The 21,160-nt window shown below is 31.4% G+C and overlaps 1 protein-coding gene across 1 annotated transcript; it reads right to left on the bottom strand.

Annotated features, from left to right (window-relative positions):
* Window positions 1-5,221: 5,221 nt before the first annotated feature.
* Window positions 5,222-17,629, bottom strand: LOC113750548 (U-box domain-containing protein 35-like). Its single transcript, XM_027294510.1, has 10 exons — window positions 17,455-17,629; window positions 15,677-15,789; window positions 14,932-15,053; window positions 12,673-12,830; window positions 12,442-12,517; window positions 12,008-12,299; window positions 8,128-8,229; window positions 7,627-8,055; window positions 6,228-6,983; window positions 5,222-5,296 (listed from the first exon to the last, which is right to left on the bottom strand). Exons 1-10 carry the CDS (start codon window positions 17,627-17,629, stop codon window positions 5,222-5,224), a joined length of 2,298 nt encoding a protein of 765 aa, XP_027150311.1.
* Between the last annotated feature and the right edge of the window lie 3,531 nt (window positions 17,630-21,160).

The raw sequence follows: 21,160 nt of genomic DNA on the forward strand, positions 1-21,160 counted from the left end.
ACAAGAACGGACTAATGCTTTACAAGAGCAAGTACAGGCGTCAATGGTCGTCTCGTTCTGGTAGTGAGAGAAGTGAGAGACCGAATGGAGAACATTTTGATTGAGTGTGGGATGCTTGTGGATGAAGTAGTACAAGTGAATGTAGAAGAGGAAGGTCAAGAGAATGCAAGTCCTAACGAATCTGATCTTGAGCCTGAGAAAGGGCAACCTGCGCCTGAGGGAGAAGTAGAATCTACTGGTTCGGTAATGAACTAAGTTAGAGACTTGAGGTTGTAGGACGTGAGTTTAGGAAGTTGGCATGACACGTCATTTTTTTTGTTTTTCCACTGCATGTATTTTTGTTAGTGACGTGTTAAGACTGATGTATAAAGTTCTTATTGTTGCCTTTTGTACTTGACTTTGAATATGGTGGTATGTATAGTATTGTTGTGATTTGATAGATGAACTTGGTGTGCTATATATATATATATATTTTGAATATGGTGGTATGTATAGTATTGCTGTGATTTGATATACGAACTTGGTATGCTATATATATATTAAGTATATTCCTTATCTCTCATTTTATGATTTGAAAATGCCTTTGTTTTGTTGCTGTAGCTGATTTAATTTTGTTCATGTATATATAGCCTATTTTTATTACAAAAAAAAAAGAGAGAGAGAGAATGGAGGAAAAATGAAGTCGTGGACGTGAGGCTAGGCAACCACAGGAACCAAGGAATGAAAGAGAAGCAGCGGTCGAGCAAGATCGTGGATCGAGGGTCAAAGCAGGGGACCAAGTAGCGATGGCTATACAACAAATGACCAATATCTTAGCGCGATTGGCAGAGCAACAAGGTCAAACCCCAATGAATCAATCTAGGAACCCTGAGATAGGAGAGGACAAGGCCCTTGAGCGTTTTCAAAAGTTTGCTCCTACTAAGTTCTTGGGAGGCTTGATCCAGAGATAGCTGAAAGTTGGTTGGAGACGACGGTTAACATTTTTGCAGTCTTGAATTATACGAAGGAAAGGCAGGTGACTTTTCCTATCTTTCAATTTGAAAAATCGGCCTTGGCATGGTGGAATGTTATTAGGGCAAAGTGGGAGAGAGAACAGACGGCATGGATTTGGATAAACTTTGTAAGGGATTTTAAAGAGAAATACCTCCCACCTCTGGTCCAAAAGAAGAGAGAGGATAATTTTATCAGGCTACGTCAGGTAACCCTAAGTGTGTCCGAATATGAAACATAGTTCACTAAATTGTCCAAATTTACTCCTGAACTGGTGGTTATAGAGTAGAGAAGAGTGAGACGGTTTGTACATGGAGTGAATATGGAGATCCAAGAAATTTTAGTGGCGGCTCAAGTTAATACCTTTACGGAAGCTCTTGAGAAAGCCTAAAGAATCGAGAACGCGAAAGCATAGATAAGATCTTTCCAAGTACGAAAAAAGAGTGCGCCTAGTAGTATACCTGAGAAATCTAGAAAAAACATATCGCCTTCCAAAGTAAGAAGAGTGAACCTTCTGCGTTACCCACCATGGACACTAGGGCAATTAGAAGGAGTTTCTTCAAGAAGAGTTCAGGTAGGAAAAGGGCAACAAGAGAGAATCCCTCGAAAAGGCCAAATAGTAGCTCCTTGCCTGACTTGTGGATACTATGGAAAGACAAATCACACTAAGGATGAATTTTAGGTGAAGAGACGAAGGTGCTTGGTTTGTGGGAGTGCTGACCATCAAATTAACAACTGGCCGAGAAAATAGTAAAGAGGGTCAAACGTACAGCAAGTGGATAGGACTACTCCGAGACAAATCCAGGAAGCAAGGAACCGACCCAGGGTACCAGGAAGGGTATATGCTATCGATCAACAACTAGTTCCAGAATCCTGTGAAGATTAGAATTTCGAGGATGAAATTTTTTTAAGAAGGAGAGAGTGTGAGGACCCGAAAATTCTTTTATATTTTCTCTTATTTTTTAAAAAAAGTTAAATTATATTTTCTTTTATTTTACTTTACTTGCCTTAATTTCATTGTGATTTAAATGGTTGAGTCAAGATTTTTATCTTTTTCCTTTTATAATTTAGTGCATGTTAAGTTTCATAGTACATTAAGGTAGTGTGACCGATTAGTGAGATGTGCGCATTATATTAGGTGGACAAGAACGGGTGTGGTGCTAGAGAGATTAAGTGATTAGAATTGTTAAGAGTGAATTAGAGGAACACAAGATGAATTGATTATGAGAAACACGAGAGACAAAGAGATAGGAATGAAACCATAAGCTGCCAAGTGTCGACGATCTAGCTCTTTTTGACCAAGACTAGTTTAGTCTTTATCTTCCATTTTTCACTCAAAATGCCTCATTTTTTCCTTTCATGGTGGACGAAATTGGAGAGCAAAAAGGGATAGAGAAACCACAAACTTCCAACCTTGATCTTTGCTTGATTTGTGAGAATTCGTAGGAAAACTCTAATCTACTCCAATAGATCTTGAGTGAAGCTTCAAGAGAAGCTCTTGGTGGAGTTTTTGAAAGAAGAAAGCTCTTGCCTTGCATCTTATCTTAGGGTTTTGAGGTATATCACTAAGACACCTCTCTATTCCTTCTTATCTTGTAATTTAAGTGACATATGACCTGATTATGATGGATTTCATGGAAGATTTCATGGTTTTGCTAGGTAACTTGCAATTTTCAACTTTGATATGAGATGTTTTAGCTTTGATATGAACTTTTAAGCTTTAGTATATGAATTTCCGGCTTTGATATGAATTTTCTAGGTTTGATATGCGATTTTCCAGCTTTGGTTGAAATTTACAACTTTAGGGTTTAAAATTCCAGCTTTGATATTGTTTACTTGGAGCTTTTTATATGTCAAATTTTGATAGCTTTTGATGCCTGGAATATGTACCACAGTGGCTCGATAACATGTTAGCTTGATTGATTGCAAATTGCCATGAAATTGGGGTTGAATATTGAATGGTTAACTTGAAGAATTGGAGAAAATATTGCTGGATTTTTTCTCCTTGTTGGTCAAGTGAGAGAGAGTGAGAGTTGAGGTGTAACTTTAGGGTATTTTTTCTTTCCTTTTTCATATGATTTTACTCGAGACGCCAATCTTATTCTTTACTTGTATATCGATTTTAAGCTAAAGAAAGAGGTTTAAGTGAAAGGAAATGAGTTTTTCCTAAACTATTTTAGAGTCGAAAATTTCCAGATTTGAACATTACAGGTTTTGACTAGTTTTTCCTTAAAATTCTTTACTATAAGTGACATATTTTTGCCCCTTATTATACTTGAAACATTAAGCTATCATGTGGTTTCCGCCTTGATTTGAACAAGAAACCGTGGCACTTTTGATAAGCGATATGAGGGTTAACCCTGCAAATTATTTTGTTTTCTAATTAAAGTTTTGAAACTTACATTTTGTCATTTATGTGTGCCTCAAGTGGTTAGATTCTTGATATATTATATGATCATAGGAATTGAGCATATCCAAGAGGATGAATTAGGGGTTTGAAGTGAAACGATTGTGATTCATTGGTGAGTGTTCCTTGCATGTTTGTGCAATAAATGGCTATGTTGAATATTTTTGAATGATTGTTTGAATGTTAAATGCATTCTAATGATTGTTAAATGGATTTTCAATGGACGAGTGTGTACTTTATCGCACTCGACCTAAGTGAATGTGATTTTTCATTGATCAAATGATTAAATATTACTTGTGCATGAATGTAAGCTATGTGTACTGAATTGCATTGGTTGAATTAGGCCCTTGCCCTTCGTTGCCAGTCGACTCAAGCCAGAAGCGGACTCGGTCAGGAGGCTAGTGACTCTGGGCCACTGTTTTGGTATACTCGAGTATGACCCCGAAGTCGGGTGGAGTACTGGCCAGTGAATGCGATGCAATGACTGAAATGAATGACTGACTAAATGAAATGATCATTGTGGGAGTTTTTTGTTTTCAAATGTTGGAAGTTATAAGGAAGAGATGGACGGAGAATGATTGAATGAATGACTGAATGAATGGCTCCAAGTGAGCACGTATCATTTTACTGAGTGTGCTATTATTACTTAAATGCTCCAAATGTTTTCCTTGAATGGTTGTTGTTAAATATAATATGTCTATGATTTAACTGCTAGAATGCTTGTTTGGGAACCTCACTGGGCTTCTAACTCATCCCATTAGTTTGTTTTCCTTACAGGAGTTGAGATCCGGAGCAGATAAGCTTGAACTAGCGTGTAATGATCCTCTTGCACATGTATTTTTGACAAACATATTGTATATTGATATTTGGTGGTGTACCTTACGTTTTGCTTTTGGGTAGTAATTAAGTTTGAATTTTGATTGAATTGTAGAATTCAAATGTTATTTTGGAGGCTTGAATGGAGCGAATATAGTGAGTCCTGATGAGAGTTGGGCAGGCAGTCCACCAAACCCTGGGTATGCCCTGGGGGAGGTGGGGTCGTCACAAAAAATATAGGCTATAATGGATTCAAAATTGAAATTGAGGATGTGGGAATCAATTAGGGATGCAAAGTGAAATTATTCTTAAATAAAATGGACTTTTATATGAGTTTATACAAAAAAATTTAAGGTTAATTTATTTAAAGTGGCCTAATGTTGCAACTAGAAAGGTTTATTCTTGCAAATTTTTATCTAGATTCAAGGCTTGAAAGCTTTAAGATGAATTAGTTGCTTGCATACTAGTGAAAAAAGTTTTGATATTCGTTTTGTATTTTTTGGTGATCAATACATTCTTGGAAAACAAACATGTTGAAGTCTTCTAAATAGAGATACTTATAAGTCCCTAATATGTATACAGCTAACCAAAAAGCCACCTATATTTGGTTATATCAATAAACTCTAGCTAGAACTCAATTTGTAGGAGAAGACACAACCAAACTATAGAGGAGATTGAAATGTAGTCCAAATAATTATTATAAAAATCGCTTCATCAAATTAGTTTCAGATTCCTATACAGAGTCAATAACAAGGATTTAACAAATATGTTAAATTTAAATATCAAACTGAAATAGAAGCTTGAAGGAATAGATGAGAATCGGCTTAATATGATTGCCTTTCATAACATATTCTTTACCGTGTATCTTTTATATGAGGATCTAATAAATATAGGTATGCTTGATATCCAAAAGAGAAAAGAAAATTACATTTGAGGATCTAATAAATATAGGTATGCTTGATATCCAAAAGAGAAAAGAAAACTACATTTGCAGAATTAGCCAATCAACTAGGCACTTTGAAATGGTTGGTTTTTAGAGCTTTCAAAGCTACATTGTTCAGTTGGTGGATAACTCAGTTCATCCTGCAGAGATCATTGAAGAGTTAAATTTATTTTCAAAGTTCTTTAAGTGAAAGAACAAAAAAGTATGGATAGAGAAAATTTTATATATATATATAACATGACACTAATTGTTATAAATCATAAGCATGCATGAAGTAGAAGCAAAACTACATGAAGTGAGTTAGTCAAATTTCCTTTTATTCTATTAGACAAGATTTAACCTAAATTATCTAACTCATATAGTGGTCACAAATAACAACCATAGAGTATCTAAGAATATAGGTAATAAGAGACTCATTCGGGATTTTCTAGTGTAATACCAAGGTTAAAGGGTAATTAAATAAATGTTTGATCTAAGCCATTTGGCAAAAATACTTGAGTGGAATGATTAGTAACTCACTAACTTATATATCATTCACTAATAAAATCTTCATTATCCAATCAATGTAGGATGTGAGGCATTACATCCGAAGTCTTTGCTTTATGCTACAAACTATAGTTATTAGATATATTTTAGTCTACCATTTGTTGTCCAAAAGATCAGTCAAGAAATGCTATCGATCACTGAAATAGATAACAAATATGTTCAAGTCTCTTATGTATACGGAGCTTTAATTTATTGTTATTTCTTCAAGTGGTTAAAATTTTTTTGCTAGAAGGAAATCCTAAAATGAAATCGAAGTAGAAGGAACAAAGAAGAAAAAGAGTAAAGACACAATTAACTATTAATATTTTGTTTACACTAAGTTAATATATTTATCATCAAAATGATCATTGGGCTTTTTTAATTCTGGCTCCTATAGGGATAGTCATTTATCAAATCCCATTCTTGTCTACTACATTAAATTCCAAGTGTGTTTCGTGCAAATTTTTCTCTACAGGTTGGGTCATTAATATGTAGTTCATAAATGAATTCATGAAAATAATTAAAATATTGTGTATATAAACTTACCTTAGATAGGGAAACTTGGCTTTGCATGGGCGATTGACCTGAACTATATGTAAGTGAAAAGGACATTTTTTCTTCACCAAATGCTCTTAGTCTCTCTAATTCTGGCATCACAACCTTGCCAAGATCTGGTCTATCTTTCCTTCTTAACTCAGAGCACTTAAGTGCTATCTTAGCCAAGTTAAAAGCTTCCTCAATAGGCCAATCAGGAATAGCTGGATCTACCATCTCAGTAAAGGTGCCCTTTTCAATCGCCCTCTCAACTTGGTGAGTCAAACCCATTGGTGGTTTTCCAGTTAATATCTGTAAAAATATGATCCCTAGGGAATATATATCAGATTTTACACCAAGCATGCCTGTTTGTTGATATTCGGGATCTATGTAACAGAAAGTTCCGGCAGTGGATGTCATTCGATATTGAGTGACACTATTTGCCACAGATGGAGGCACAAGTCTCGCTAAACCCACATCGCTTATTTTACTAACATAGTTGCGATCAAGTAGGATATTGGCAGGCTTAAGATCACGGTGGACTAATGGCTCTGGCTTGGTCTGGTGGAGGAAAAGAAGGCCAATAGTAATTTCAGCTGCAATTCTGAACCTATGTTGCCAGGGAAGTGCTGGGGTGTTCCCTCTTCGAAACAATCGGTCCTCTAAACTTCCATTTGACATGTACTCATAAACTAAGCAACCATATTCAGGACAAGCTCCTAAAAGAAGCACCATATTTGGATGTCGTATGCAACTTAATACTTCAACCTAGAACAAACAAACAAATAACAATATTGAAGATTTACAATGTCCCAATAATATGGCATAAGTCCTTTCAAATATGGAGCTAAAGTGGAAGTTTAATATGTTATTTTAATAGAACACCATCTCCCTATGAGATTTGTGAAAACAAACATGGTCAATCATTTACATTTGAATGTAGACTTCAGAATTGTTTAACTCTAAATATGGATTCCAAAAATATTTGAATAATTTTTGTGTACATTGTACAAATAGTTGACTCTAATGTTAATATTTAAAAGTCACATCAAGGGAATAATAAATAAATAGTTAGTATTTAAACAGTCATGATACTACAATCTTATCCATTTACAAACTATAAAGAACTATTTTTCAATTGCTAAAATTATAACTTTGATTTATGTGTAGCATGTCACTATATAAACTATCTTAATCGATCTATTTGCTTGAAATATGAATAAAGTGGAAATTTTAACATCATAAAATTTCATGTTATATATGAAGCAAAGTATGAAGATTATAATGGATTGATTTACTTGGAAAATATCCTAGTTTAAATTGATTGTGAAAAGAACAAAGGGATATAGCAAAGGAAAATTTATCAACAAATTGACTTTATCAAAAATAATCTTTTACTTGAGTCACATACCTCTTGCTGAAACTGTGATCTTCCATGAGCAGCATCAGGGCGAAGGACCTTGACTGCAACAGGAGTATGGTCCAAGTAACACTTGTAAACTGGTCCATAACCTCCTTCTCCAATTTTAAGAGACTTGTCAAAATATTGTGTGGCAATTTCAATTTCGTCTATTGTATATACTCTATACCTAATATTTGATTGTACTAATCTATTGAATAGTTTGTTGTTCTCCTCCATTTCTTTGAGTGTTTTCATTTCTGCATTGATTCTCTTTTGAGTTTCAAGTTCTGCAATCCTCTGAGCTGCCTCAGCATGCTCTGCAACTACACCAGACTTAGTTTTTTCCTTTTCTGCAAGTGCCAATGCAGTTTCTTCGGCTAGTCGTGCCTCCTCTAGTCTTTGCTGTTCTTCCATTTTCCAACGATGAAGCTCCATTGCCTAAAAATATGGAACATTTTAGATTGTGCACAAAATTATTGGTTTTAAAATTTTTCCGTGAGTTTTCCATGCCTTCTGTTTTGCTGAGAGTGCTTCTTTACAGGCTGTACTATACATTTCCATGGTTTGCTTAAGCTCTAACTTCAACCTTCTCATTTCTACTTCCATATCATCCTGTTACCAATATGAGAATGTTATATTAATAAAAATTACAAGAAGAGCAGTAGATGAGAACCTAAATCTCTAGTTTCTGATCAGGTTTGTAAACTTTCAACAGTAATTAAATATATGAAATATCTACAGAATGGATGTTGTACTGCTCTGTTCTCTTCTAAATTAGAAATGCAATGGAACAAAAGGAAACCATTGACCACAATATCTCGTAATAAATGTTTATATCCTTTCTTTTTTAGCTATTCTATTGGTGAATGATATAGAAGACCTAAATTTTTAGCACTATAACTTCAAAATTTAGATGACTTTCAAGAATTAAGCTAAGCTTCCTTTTTTTCAATGTAATTGGAAGGAGAAAACAAAGAATATAGTTATTTTAAATCCTTTAGGATTTAGTTGATAATTTAATAGACTCTTCAAGAAGGAGGGTGATAGGCAATAGAAAGAAATGGAAAAGAATAACTAAGTTTTGAAAACTCAATGTCAATATTTGTCAAGAAGTGTACACAAAGAAAAGGTGAGATTATAATAATAAAAGAATTTTCCCTCAACATCTAAAAGATAGTTTTGTTTCTTTCATTACTTTTGCTACCTTTTTTAATAATATTTTGATTTTTTTTGTTTTCATTCCATCGCTAAGCAAAGATGTTAATTCTTTTTTTCATTTTCACCCTAAGCTCATATGAGCTAAGATAGGATCACCTAAATGACTAGCCATTTTAGTTCTTTTTAAGGTAAAGAAAAGGTAATGATAATAATATCCAAGAGACAATTACATGAACATTGATTTGATTTACTAATTTGTCTTATTCCCTGTCAATTTAAACATGGATAATAGATCGAATGTTTAGAAAAGTAATTTTTAGACATTAAACCAACTGTCTGCATCTTATGTCATCATTGAGTCGTAGTCCTTTATGCTTCAGGAATGCCACATATGTAATATTTTATTTCTTTAGAAGATAAAGTACAAGTTAAATGGCATGATTGATATTGGCAAAATAAGTGCCACATTTGATTTCCAATTATTCCTCTCAAAACATAAATAGGAGGAAGAGAGAGAGAGTTTTAGATTTAGTGGATGGATACACAACATGTAAAGTAGATGAGTACACTAATAAGAAAATATAGCAAAAAATATAGGCCAAATTTCCTCATTTGAGTTTTCCACAAAGTCCTAAAAGGATAGTTGGGAAAAAATCCGATATTTCATGTTAGATCAATTACTCTTGATTGTTTCCTTTTGCAATGAACTACAAAAGTTTAGGCGTTTTTTGCTTCATCTCTTATGTATAAACAAGATTAAGAATTAAGCATTCTTCTCAAATATATAAAATAAATCATATGAATCCATTTAGGCAACATAATTTGGAGAAGGCATATGATTTTCTACAATACACGCATAATGTGGATAGTTAATTCAGAAGTTTCTCATGCCTTTCAAAAATTTTCAATTTTCACTTCACGTAAGTATTACTTCAAAAATCATTTTAAGTTAGGTAGATCATCTAGGTACTTTATATGTTTTGTACTTGTTTGCATAAAATTTTGTTATATAGTTATTTTATTTGTGCTACTAACTTTAACATTGTGAAAGTAAATAATTTAGAAAAGTTCATTTAATATGATAATTTGTATTTCAAAATGTAGATACCTAGAAGAAAGTCTCGATAACTAGAGAACTCCTTAGACCCCTCCCAATGGTGGTTGCAGCAAATTTTAAAAGAAACTAACTTTAAATTTAAAAGGAAACAAGTATGGGAAATGAATTAATGACACAGGTAAATAATTTTTTTGTAGATAATTTCTAATCCAAGCACTCCCATTAACTTCAAACTTTTTACTACATATATAAATTTTTTATATTAATTTTGTTTCAATCCTCCAAAATAGACCAAAATCTTAATTCTTTTGTCAAACTTAAATAAAATCTCAATTTGGTGAAAAAAGTAACATAAGATATCAATTCTGTAATGAAAATGAAAAGGTCTACATTGGTCATCTAAAGCAGAAAAAAAAATCTCAATTTGGTCCATCAAATTAATAAAGTCTTGCTATGATTCTCCAAATTATTTAAAAAAAAAAACAAAGTTAATAGCTATTCAATAATTATGCAAAGATCAAACCACAAGAAAAGGAAACTATGCAAGATTACTTTCACCATTCCAGAAAAACCTTTTCTAATCCCAGTGGTTTCACTATACCTCTTCTGCTAATCCCAACTTTAGTGTACGAACACGTAATAATAAAATCCCAAATTCCTGCGAAGTGATATCATAAGAAACCAACAAACGAGAACCTTTATCACCAAAAGAACTAATTGCGAAAGCATTTTGTAGAACAATGAAAACAACCCTTATTAGTCTTGCTATGATTCTCCAAATTATTAAAAAAAAAAAAACAAAGTTAATAGCTATTCAATAATTATGCAAAGATCAAACCACAAGAAAAGGAAACTATGCAAGATTACTTTCACCATTCCAGAAAAACCTTTTCTAATCCCAGTGGTTTCACTATACCTCTTCTGCTAATCCCAACTTTAGTGTACGAACACGTAATAATAAAATCCCAAATTCCTACGAAGTAATATCATAAGAAACCAACAAACGAGAACCTTTATCACCAAAAGAACTAATTGCGAAAGCATTTTGTAGAACAATGAAAACAACCCTTATTAATTTTCTTCTTTTACAGTTGAATCCTTCCATAATTCATTAATCATTATTGATTTCTACAAAATAGGGTTAGAGGACTAAGTTGAAATAGTTTCTCAATTTGGAGACCAAATTGGAATCCCCTCAGTTTGGGGAACCAAATTGAGATTTTCTAATCCTTCAGAGGACTAAACTGAAATGTTCTCTAGTTTGAGAGACCAATTTAAGGTTTGGTGAATCTTTAAGGGACCAAATTGAGGCTTTTTTTTTAGTCTATGGTTATCAAATTACCATTTTGGCCTATAAAGGAGAACCAAAACGAAAATAACTCATTTTTTTCATGATTCCCTTTTTTATGTAGTTTGACTTACAAATTCACAATAAACTTCAAAACTAAAAAATAATTCTAAAGAAATTGGGTTGAGGACTTATGCAAAACTTTTGTTTCATAGAGCACTTTATTTACATGTTTTGATTCTCCAAATAATAAAAATTCAAGCCCTTATACAGTGGACTGTTTCTTCAAATAATAGTGAAGAAAATTAATTTACATAAAAGGTCAACATTTCTACCACTGTCATTGATAGGATTTGATCGAATCCATTTGAACAAGCAATAAGGTGCACCAACATAGGAAAAACAAATTAAAAAAAAAAAGAGACAATGAGAGAGGCTGTATGGCATTGTTTTAGACATAAAAAATGTAGAAAAAGTTAGTTCTAATTTAAAATGAGTAACAAATACAAGTATAGAAATACCAGCTTTGAGCTTAAATGTCTTCTCAAAATTAGTTATGTTTAACACAACTTATCAAAACTTATATAATGCTTAAATTAGTACACAATTATTGCCATTAATATATTGAGTTTGATTTGATGGAAAAGCTTAGTAAATTTCTCCATGTATTAGTCTTTCAATTGCAAAGTATGACAAATACTTGTCAATTCAATTATCTCAATGATGTTTTTAGAAACTAACCCAAAAATATGATAACATGTATATAGGAATCATTACTATATATACATATACATGTGCACGTGCACACACATACATGTACGTGTGTATGTATGTATATATATATATATATATAGATATATATATATATCGAGTTTAGATTCTATTACCGTTGCTTGTGCCATAGATGCGTCATTGTCACCAAAGACAGATGAAAATTCTGGTGAAGTAATGATATCCACTGATCTACGACCAAAGTGCAAGGATTCGAAACTCCGATTCTCCATTTCAGAGAAGCCCGAAATACGAGGAGGGGTTGGACCACTATTAATGCTATCAGCGAATGATGGAAATGTATTATCAATACTAGGCCTACCAGAACTAACAAATGATATGTCTGTGTCAGGGGATGAGAGCTCATATGGTTTTCCATTGGGCCCTTTCCTATGAGTGAAGGGTGACCTGTTTGCAATCAAACCAAGTAAGTTGCCACTTTGGCTCAAATGTAATTATTCTAACAGTTTATGTAGGTTCACAAGTAGTCTATTACATGTCACTATACTATATATGAATATGACTTAATGACTTAATGTGATTAGCTTACTTCATTGTGGTAGAATCAGTTTTTATATTACGTGAAGATGGTTCTGATGCTTGTCTTGTGCTTGAGAGTTGAGAACCTGTTTCAACTATCCCAAAATATTATTAGAAGGAAATTTTAATAATAGTATACAAATAAAATAAACCAAATAGGCAATAGAAAGGTCTCAAAGTAACCGACATCTTGAGCTGTGAATGATTGGTAATGGTACATCTGATGTGCTTGACCTACTACTTGCTTGATCCAACATTTGCTGGCGAAGTGGGTGGTTGACCGGAGCAGAACAAGAAGCAGATCGAGTAGCAACAATCTTTCCTTTAGAGATGATATATACGCTACAAAAATCTGGAACTCCTTTTAACACACTTGCAGGAATATCTCTTGCTTTAAATCTTCTATGTCATAATGATATTAAAATACGAAATTAGTGTTTCATATTCTATAATCTAATTGGAAACGACATTTCATTTTTAGGATTATAAAAATTTATCACATTAAACCGCTTCATCATCAAGAAAAAAAAGTTTCCAAAGCAACAAATTTTTCGAATTTGGCAATCTAAACTAAGACCAATTATGAAGAGGTCATACGAGAATAAATCTGGATTTATTCTTAATATAATATTCCCAAGAATATGCTAGGTTAATTGCCCAGTATAGAATGAAACACAAAAAGTACATTCTTGGTCATTATCCTTGTTCTAATATCATTACATTATTGTGCTCGTTGAAGAACATGAAGGTGGAGATCTATATGGTTTAAGGATTTTGGACCTTGTGGTGGGCTGCACCTCTAGCCATGCTCGGTGTTGGATGAGTACATTTATGTAATCAAAAGTATTTACTTTAATATTTCCGTATATCTAATATACTAATTTAATTTCTCTCCAGATTTAGACTTTGTTTTGAGGGAGGTTGGAACAAGAAATACACTTTATGTAATGAAACAACAAAGGTCATTTTGCCATATGTTCTAAATAACATGTACTATTTGGTTATTAGAGTAATTGGTCAAAGTATAAAATTTTGAATCTCTTTATACCATTTCTAGATTATCAATGTTTAGATTCATGTAAAGTTAAAAAGATTTCATCAAGAATATTGTATATGTATTTAATATGATAGTCTGAAAGTTCATAATTTAACTTCATATGCTATAGGAGAAGTTTATATGTTAAATATTCTTGTAAAAATTATCCATTATCTACCCAATTTTCAAGTAAACTGTTTAAAAAGAGTAAAAGAATTTGTATTGTCAATTTGGTGGACTTGATTCGCTACCTTCATGACTAGCTTGAATAAAAAAAATTTAAAGTCACAAGAATTCACCAAAAATCATATTTTTCTTCATTACTAAAATGGAATAAACAGGTGATAAAAGTATTGCCATTGAAATCAAATTAGGATGCAAAGTAAACAAGTTCATTTCCAAAAATTCTTTTTAATGATTTATACTTCAAAATTGCAATGCTATACTACACTTTTAAATTTTCTAAAATAGATTAATCTCTATTAACATTCTTGTAGACAATGATATTAATGTTGTTATATATTTCTGAAGGAATGTATATTAGAGAAAAAATAAAACACATTATGTTTAAATAGTTAGACCCATGTTAAGCAATAATTTTGTATAGTTAACACTAAACATTGATGGACTTTTAGTAGTTTTGAAAATAAAATATCATTGCACTGCCTAGAAAAAAAGTATCTACAACCATCATATATAACCACACTAGATATGAAAATATTTATTCTCCAGTTAGCAGTAAACAGAGATACATAATCAACCAACTAATAACAAAGTATCACCATATATCTTCTTCTTTTTTTTGTCAAAAGTATCACCATATATCAAACTACTTATAATGAACCTCTTGTTAGTACCACATAATCATATTTTGAGTTATTGTATACTATATTTTATAATTACCTAAGTTGTTTAATATTGTAGATGCCATCTTAATATAAAATCAAATTGGAAAGTGAAATATCCACTTATAAACTATATTCTAAATAAACTGAAATTAAAGAGTTTGCTTAAATGATACTCTAAAAATTAGGATAACAAATAGATTATTACCAAAGTATAAATAAATGGAGAGAGTTCGCAAAGGCATAGTAATAATCTAGTTTAGGGTAAATGTCTAATTTAGTATTGGTTTGAAAATGGCAATTATTGTTTAGATTACAATATAATGCTCCATACTTTAAGGATGCTCCTACCAACATAGTCATGTTAAGTTTAACGTGGCAAATACTATTATAGAAACTTATTTTCAACAATTAAAGATGGGTCAAATCTTTACAAAGTTTAGGACTTCTTTAATTAGGATTAGTATATTTGAGATATTTCAAACTTATGTATTTATTTTTTTTATGTCTTGCCATTCCTTTAGTCTACAATTTTAAACAAATAATGCCCCTACTTATTCATGGTAAATATTACTAGTTTCATTGTTAATTGTAGCAACTATGGCAATGATATTCGTACCTGAAAAGGTATCCTTTTGCTGCTGCACCAAGTACTAAAACATCCACCCCTATTCTGCTTACATATTCGAGTAGTGCTCTAACTACATCTGTATCTTCTAATATGACATCTTGACAATGTATCTGAGAGTTATATTAAAAAAACACACAATAGTCATACAACTTTATTGCAATTATTCATAAATAAACATTATAGCCGTATGATCATTGATGTAAAATATTTGAAGTTTATTTTGTAGCTGCATTGTACTTAAACTCTTTTAGTTTCAAAACCTAAGTTTGCTACAAGATCCAAGCATAAAGAGTTACTTAATAATTATTGGTGCTTCAAGCTAAGGGAAGTTGACCTATTTCTTATTTAATTTTGCTATTCAAGTTTGAAGAATTATTTAATTTTTATTGTTTTTGTAACTATGACTTCTCTAGTCCAATACTTAGATATGAATCTATAAACATTAAGTGTGTAACCTAAATTTACATAAAATTACATGATAAATAATACAAAGATGAGTTATAGCAAAAATTATAGTCCGCTTGAAATTTAGGTACAAAATCAAGTTTTCTGTATGAGTTTTCCATAGTTACTAGTACTTTTTCTTTCTTTTGCAAAAGAAAATAATTGTTCACAAACTCAAATTGTATTCAAATTTTCAAAAAAAGTAGAAAATTTCTTTTTTTAAAGTAAATAGTGGCTCAAAAAAATCAAGCATAAATAAAATTATTATAAAAAGAGATGAAAGACTTACATCTTTGCGTGTACAGAAAACACGAAAAGGAAGAAAAATATCTTTTGTTTCTACATCATAATCTCTACCATACATGCCATATTCATCGCTACTATTAGTAACTTGGTTTGGTCCTGCATCACATTAGGAACAAGATAACAACAATTCTTGATTGAGTTACAGAAAAAACAAAAAAAGTATATTAAAGCACTGCATAAACAATATTTATAATACTATGGGATACAAATATATTTTCATTGGTTATTTGTGATGGTTAAAATGTTCTAAAAGTACATTAAATAGTAACATTATGAAGAGCAATTTTTTTATTATACTCAATAGACATCACTACCTTTCGACAAATTGAAAAAACAATTCGTTTCCTTCAAAATATTTTAATAACTCCTAATACAGATAATAATCTTTAGTTGAAATTAGAGAAAGGTTACGTGTTTATATTTATCTTTATCTAGTTCTTAAGTTTTGCTTAATTGAGTTTTTGGTGAAAAAAGTTGTGTGATTCTATCTCTCAACTCCTTTCTATTTTCAATGAACTTACCTTTCATCTTTTTATTCTTTCTTTTTAATTATTTGGCAAAATAGAAATTCTCTCCTTTAACCAAAAAAACAATAAAATGATTTTGGAAAAAAGTGTTTTAGCTGTCTCTACAAAGAACCATACTTGACAGTAATGCAAATTTAACAATAAAATCTGAAAGAATGAAATATGAAATCATGTCGCAATTTCTACAAACATCATAACTACTTGATCGCTTTGTATTTTTAAAATTATAAATGGTAGGTTGATGGTCCAATTGATTAAAAAACATATTTTGTTACCTAGGGTGAGTGACTAAATTTTTAAAATATAAAAAATGTGCTTCTTATGAAATGTATGAAAATAAAAAAAATATTTGTTTCTCTAACATCAGTATGCAAAATAATTGGTAACTAATTAAAAGTAATGATTTTGAAAGAAAAATGATTAATTCTAGAGATTAGGCTGTGCAATCATTAGCTAGGATATTGGTGATGGAAAGTATATTTTGAAACATGATTATTCATATGCAATAGGAGCATTTGCTGAATTTGTCCAAGTATATATACTTCAATTTTAGACAAAGTGTTTTCAAAAAAACTTTTGTGTATATTGTAAATTGCTTCAAATTTTTGATGAATTGTCACCATTACTTAGTGCAAGATTTGGCTTTAAAGTGGCATAGGATCTGCTTACAATATTTCTTTTTCTCTCCCAATTTGGTTTCAAGTGAATGCAATCAATTCAGCGTGAGAAAGCTTCTAAAGTGTTTAGTACGAATCACACTCTTTGAAAAAAATTCATATTTTCTCACTTGTGTAATGGTAGTAGCATAATTTGAAAACTCCATCCTTGTTTAAGAATATTATAACTTTGGTTAGACACTTCTCAAGTTGAAAGGCTCCAAAAGTGACCTTCATTAGCAAGTATTTCTTATACGAAGTAAAAGAATTCGAAACCTGTAAAATTTTGTGAATCATTTTCGTAAGATTTTCACCAAAACAAAGCCACATCTTTATATGAATTTGTACCTAAAATTAACTTGATTTTGATTCGCAAATAGTTTGTGACATGTATGTAGAAGATTTTATCATAATGCTACGCTAATACTCAAATTCACCTTCTTGGCATCGATTATATTAAAAATCATAATTTTATTGGTGTGTATATAACTAAAAAATGTTCTAGTTGATATCAAACAAGAAAAACAAAACTAAGAGATATTAGTATATTACAATTATTCTGAAGAAAGAGTAATTACTTGGAAGAGCAACAGATGAGGAAGAGAAGGAGGACCCATGCAGCTTTGCTTTGACATGAACTAGAAGAATGGTTTGGCCTCTCACAAGAAGATTATCAACAGTCCATTTCAGAGCATTTTGGCTTCCTCTATCCTTGTCTATTGCCACAGCTATCAATTTATTCATAGGATGCATCTTCTCTATATGACGAATTCTTGTCAACTATCAACTGAACATGCAATACCCATCATTCTTCCATCCTTCTTGTTCATGTTATTTTTCTTGTCACTCAATTCCAACCAAAATTTTTGTCATTTCTGTTCTATTTTCTCTTAACTAAACTTATAATCTTGCTTCATTTTTTTTAGGAAAAATAGAATAAAAAAATGAAAAGGAAAAATTTCTATTCTTAGATTTATTTAATGTAGAGTCTTTGTGGCTATATCTCCACTCCGTGATGTTTGGGGAGTTCCATGTTTAGCGGATTCAAGACATTTCAGTTATTCTAAATCGAGACTAGGGTCATGCAAATGAATTGGTCAGATAGACACGGATATTTTTGTAGGATTTGGCTATAATGATAATTTGCCTTTTGCTTTCCAAAATGGATAAAATAAATCAAATAAGAACAACATGGCCACAAAACAATAGCTATGCTATTAGGATGAGAGAGAAACAAATGAAAATAAATTCATCCATTTTATTAAAATTTCATACTGATTGTAGCATGGTACCATATTTAAGTTCATCTCTTAGAAATCTAAAACGAATCCCCGATTTCTTATCATGTTAAACTTTTTCACTTTTAATGTGGATACTAAAGTTTTCTCGGGAACAAGTCTAAAAAAAGGATAAAGAAGGTACATAGGGACAATAAACCCCAAAAAAATTTGATATAATATTGCAATTATGAAATGAGTGAAAAGTAATGAATTTGATTCTAAATTAAGATACAAAATATGTTTTAAGATACGATTAATAGCAACATTAAATTTTATTTACTAGAATTACCCACACAATATCATGTATGATTGGAAAATCATTATTTGAAATGCATATGGTTGTAAGAAAGATAACATTATCTTATAAAAAAAGATAACATTTACTAGGATAACACTAGGATTATCAACACATGAAAGTTTAGTTTTATAGACATGATAGCACGTCCATTTGATTACAACAATATTAAAATGAAAAGTTTACTAAATGATTAGTGAAGAAAATAAGAAAAGTGAATAACACTTGGTCAAACAGGCATTTATTTAACACATTTTCTCACTAATTGGGCATTATAGAAAAATTACCATAATAAACTCAAATAGATAATCATTGAAAGTACTAAGTCTAAACTATTCATAAGTTTAGAAAAAAGATTTACTCTTATGAACTTTTGTAGGATTAGAGAACTAGTCTTATAAACTTAGAATATAAAATGTTAAAGAATATTCAACTAATATATAATAACTCTATAGCACTTTCTTTCTTGTAGATTACTCTTATCTAATGGATTAATCTTTCTTGCACCGGCAGTATACACACTATCAGTATTGGATGGATAATAACTATGCAAAATTTAAATTTAAGATCCAACTTTTGCACATATGTTACGGATCTAATGATTATAGTGTTTAAACTTTCAGTGTATATTTGATTTACTCCTATCTGATTCATAATAGCTTTCAAAAAATTTGAAGTGATTTAGTATTTGAATTCTTTTTAGGTAATAGAAGACCATCTTGTATTGGTGTAAGTGGATATAGAATCTTATAGAGTAATTAAATCTAGGAAAAATAAAGAAATACAAGGAGTGGGACATTAGACCTGATCTCCTAAGAAATATATGGAAATTGAATATATAAACTTATATTTTATCCAATCTAAGAAAACCCTTTATCGATTTAGTAAAGTTAAGAGTCAAATACAAAAGATTATTGGGTTGAGTTAGCATTAGATGCTAAAGAATCTGCTACAGAATTGATTACTCTAAAGTCATGTGACATGTGAAAAGATTTACCAACAACTTAAGATGTAATATCACAAAGAGTAACATCTATTTTCGACATGTGGCTGCCCATTTTGAATCAACATTAGAATATTTGAATCAGATTTCACAAGATCTTTATGATATCCATGGTATAAATATAACTAAGTGACATCTTGAATTGCCAAAATTCAGCCTTTTATATTAGGTTTGATATCACAGAAAATAGAAAATTAGAAGAGAGTTTTATCTGTATATTTTCAAATTAGACCTCCTCCTTCCTCTTCAGAAATCAGGATTTCCTTTTAAAGAACCAGGAATCTTAAGTTTAGAAATTCCCTTAATTGGTTAAATGACTACCTTTCTAGACTTTCTTCTTAGAAGTGAAGATACTAATCCACTATTGACGAAATTGAGAATTTCATGAACAACTTTAGTTAAAAAGTTGGTAAATGCCAAATCTTACAGATAACAATGTTATCCCTATAAGGCACACATAATTGCTAGCCTTTCGTCTCCTAATAGATTAATAAGGGTAAGTTACTTAGCAATCAATCCAATTGCTAGCCTTCCATATCTCCTAATAGATTAATAAGGGTAAGTTACTTAGCAGTCAATCCAATTGAGCAATTGAATAAAAAATAAGGAAGTCCGTGATGACCCAGAAAAAAAAATTATTTTCTCACATCCCAAGTATTTGCATTTCTATTTAAATTATGTTTTTGCAAAATTTGCATTCATTAAGTGTTTTACTTGTTAATTGATAAAAGAGTTTCTCTTACTTGCTTATTTTAACTTTCGGACGACTAAATTCTTGAAAATTGTTGATTTTGCGACTTATTGGTGAATTTGGCCGAAACCCTAGGAGACTATAAGTTGAAACATTAGTAAAGTTAAGAAAGATTTTGGGAGTTAAAAGAAGGTTAGAGGAGCTAAGGGTGGATAGTAAGAAAGCTTAAGTGGGAGACACTATTGGTCACTATTCAAAGTTGACCTTGCAAATCCTTCTTGTGGCTTGTATATTACCTCCAAAAACAACCAAAAGACCCTCATTTTTCCCTCTTGACTGGCCAAAACTTGAGAGAGGGAGAGAGGGAGAGAAATTTCATCCTTCTTGAAAATTTTGAAGATCCAAGCTTTCCTTCCACAAATCTATTTGCATCTTTGGAAGATCTTGAGAGAAAGAGGCTCCTAAGGGTTGATCTTGCCATCACCTTGAGTTAATCTTGCTAGGGTTTGAAGCTTTGAAGAGGTAAGTGATTAATCTACTTCACTCTTTTGTTTTCAAGCAATTGTGGACTAGATTCTAATAGACTTGTATCTTGAAAGGTTGAATCTTTGATGGGTTTCTTTGAAACCTTGTTTTAGGTAGAGGACTTGAGGAAAAATTTCTTGTGTCTCCATGGCAAGCTAGGTAGAGGATTTGAGATTCATTCTTGTGCTTTTATGATGAATGTTGTGATAAATTTTAGTGCTTTAAAGCTTGATATCATGGCTTGTGTGTATATTTCTTGGAAAGCTTAAATCTTGGTTGGATTTTGTTGCAAATGGTGGTGGAAAAATTCTGTTTTGAAATCTTCAAGCTGGCCGAAATTTTTGAGTGTTGTTAGCCCTTATTTTTCAAGAAATTTTGGGGGAAATCTTGCTCCACAAACTGTGTAGACATTACACTTTGATTGCAAGTTGGATTTGAACAAAAAAAAAACATGAGCTTAAGTGAGAAAGATGGGTCAAGGGTTACTAAA

This window comes from Coffea eugenioides, chromosome 10 (assembly GCF_003713205.1).
Source record: "Coffea eugenioides isolate CCC68of chromosome 10, Ceug_1.0, whole genome shotgun sequence".
Taxonomy (NCBI): Eukaryota; Viridiplantae; Streptophyta; class Magnoliopsida; order Gentianales; family Rubiaceae; genus Coffea; species Coffea eugenioides.

Excerpts from the sequence above, each read along its gene's own strand:
- LOC113750548 (XM_027294510.1), bottom strand. The coding sequence starts at position 17,629 with ATGCATCCTATGAATAAATTGATAGCTGTGGCAATAGACAAGGATAGA. Across the intron at positions 12,831-14,931 it reads GCAAAAGGATACCTTTTCAG|ATTTAAAGCAAGAGATATTC; the intron begins GTACGAATATCA and ends ATGACATAGAAG. Across the intron at positions 12,518-12,672 it reads GCAAATGTTGGATCAAGCAA|GTTCTCAACTCTCAAGCACA; the intron begins GTAGTAGGTCAA and ends TAGTTGAAACAG.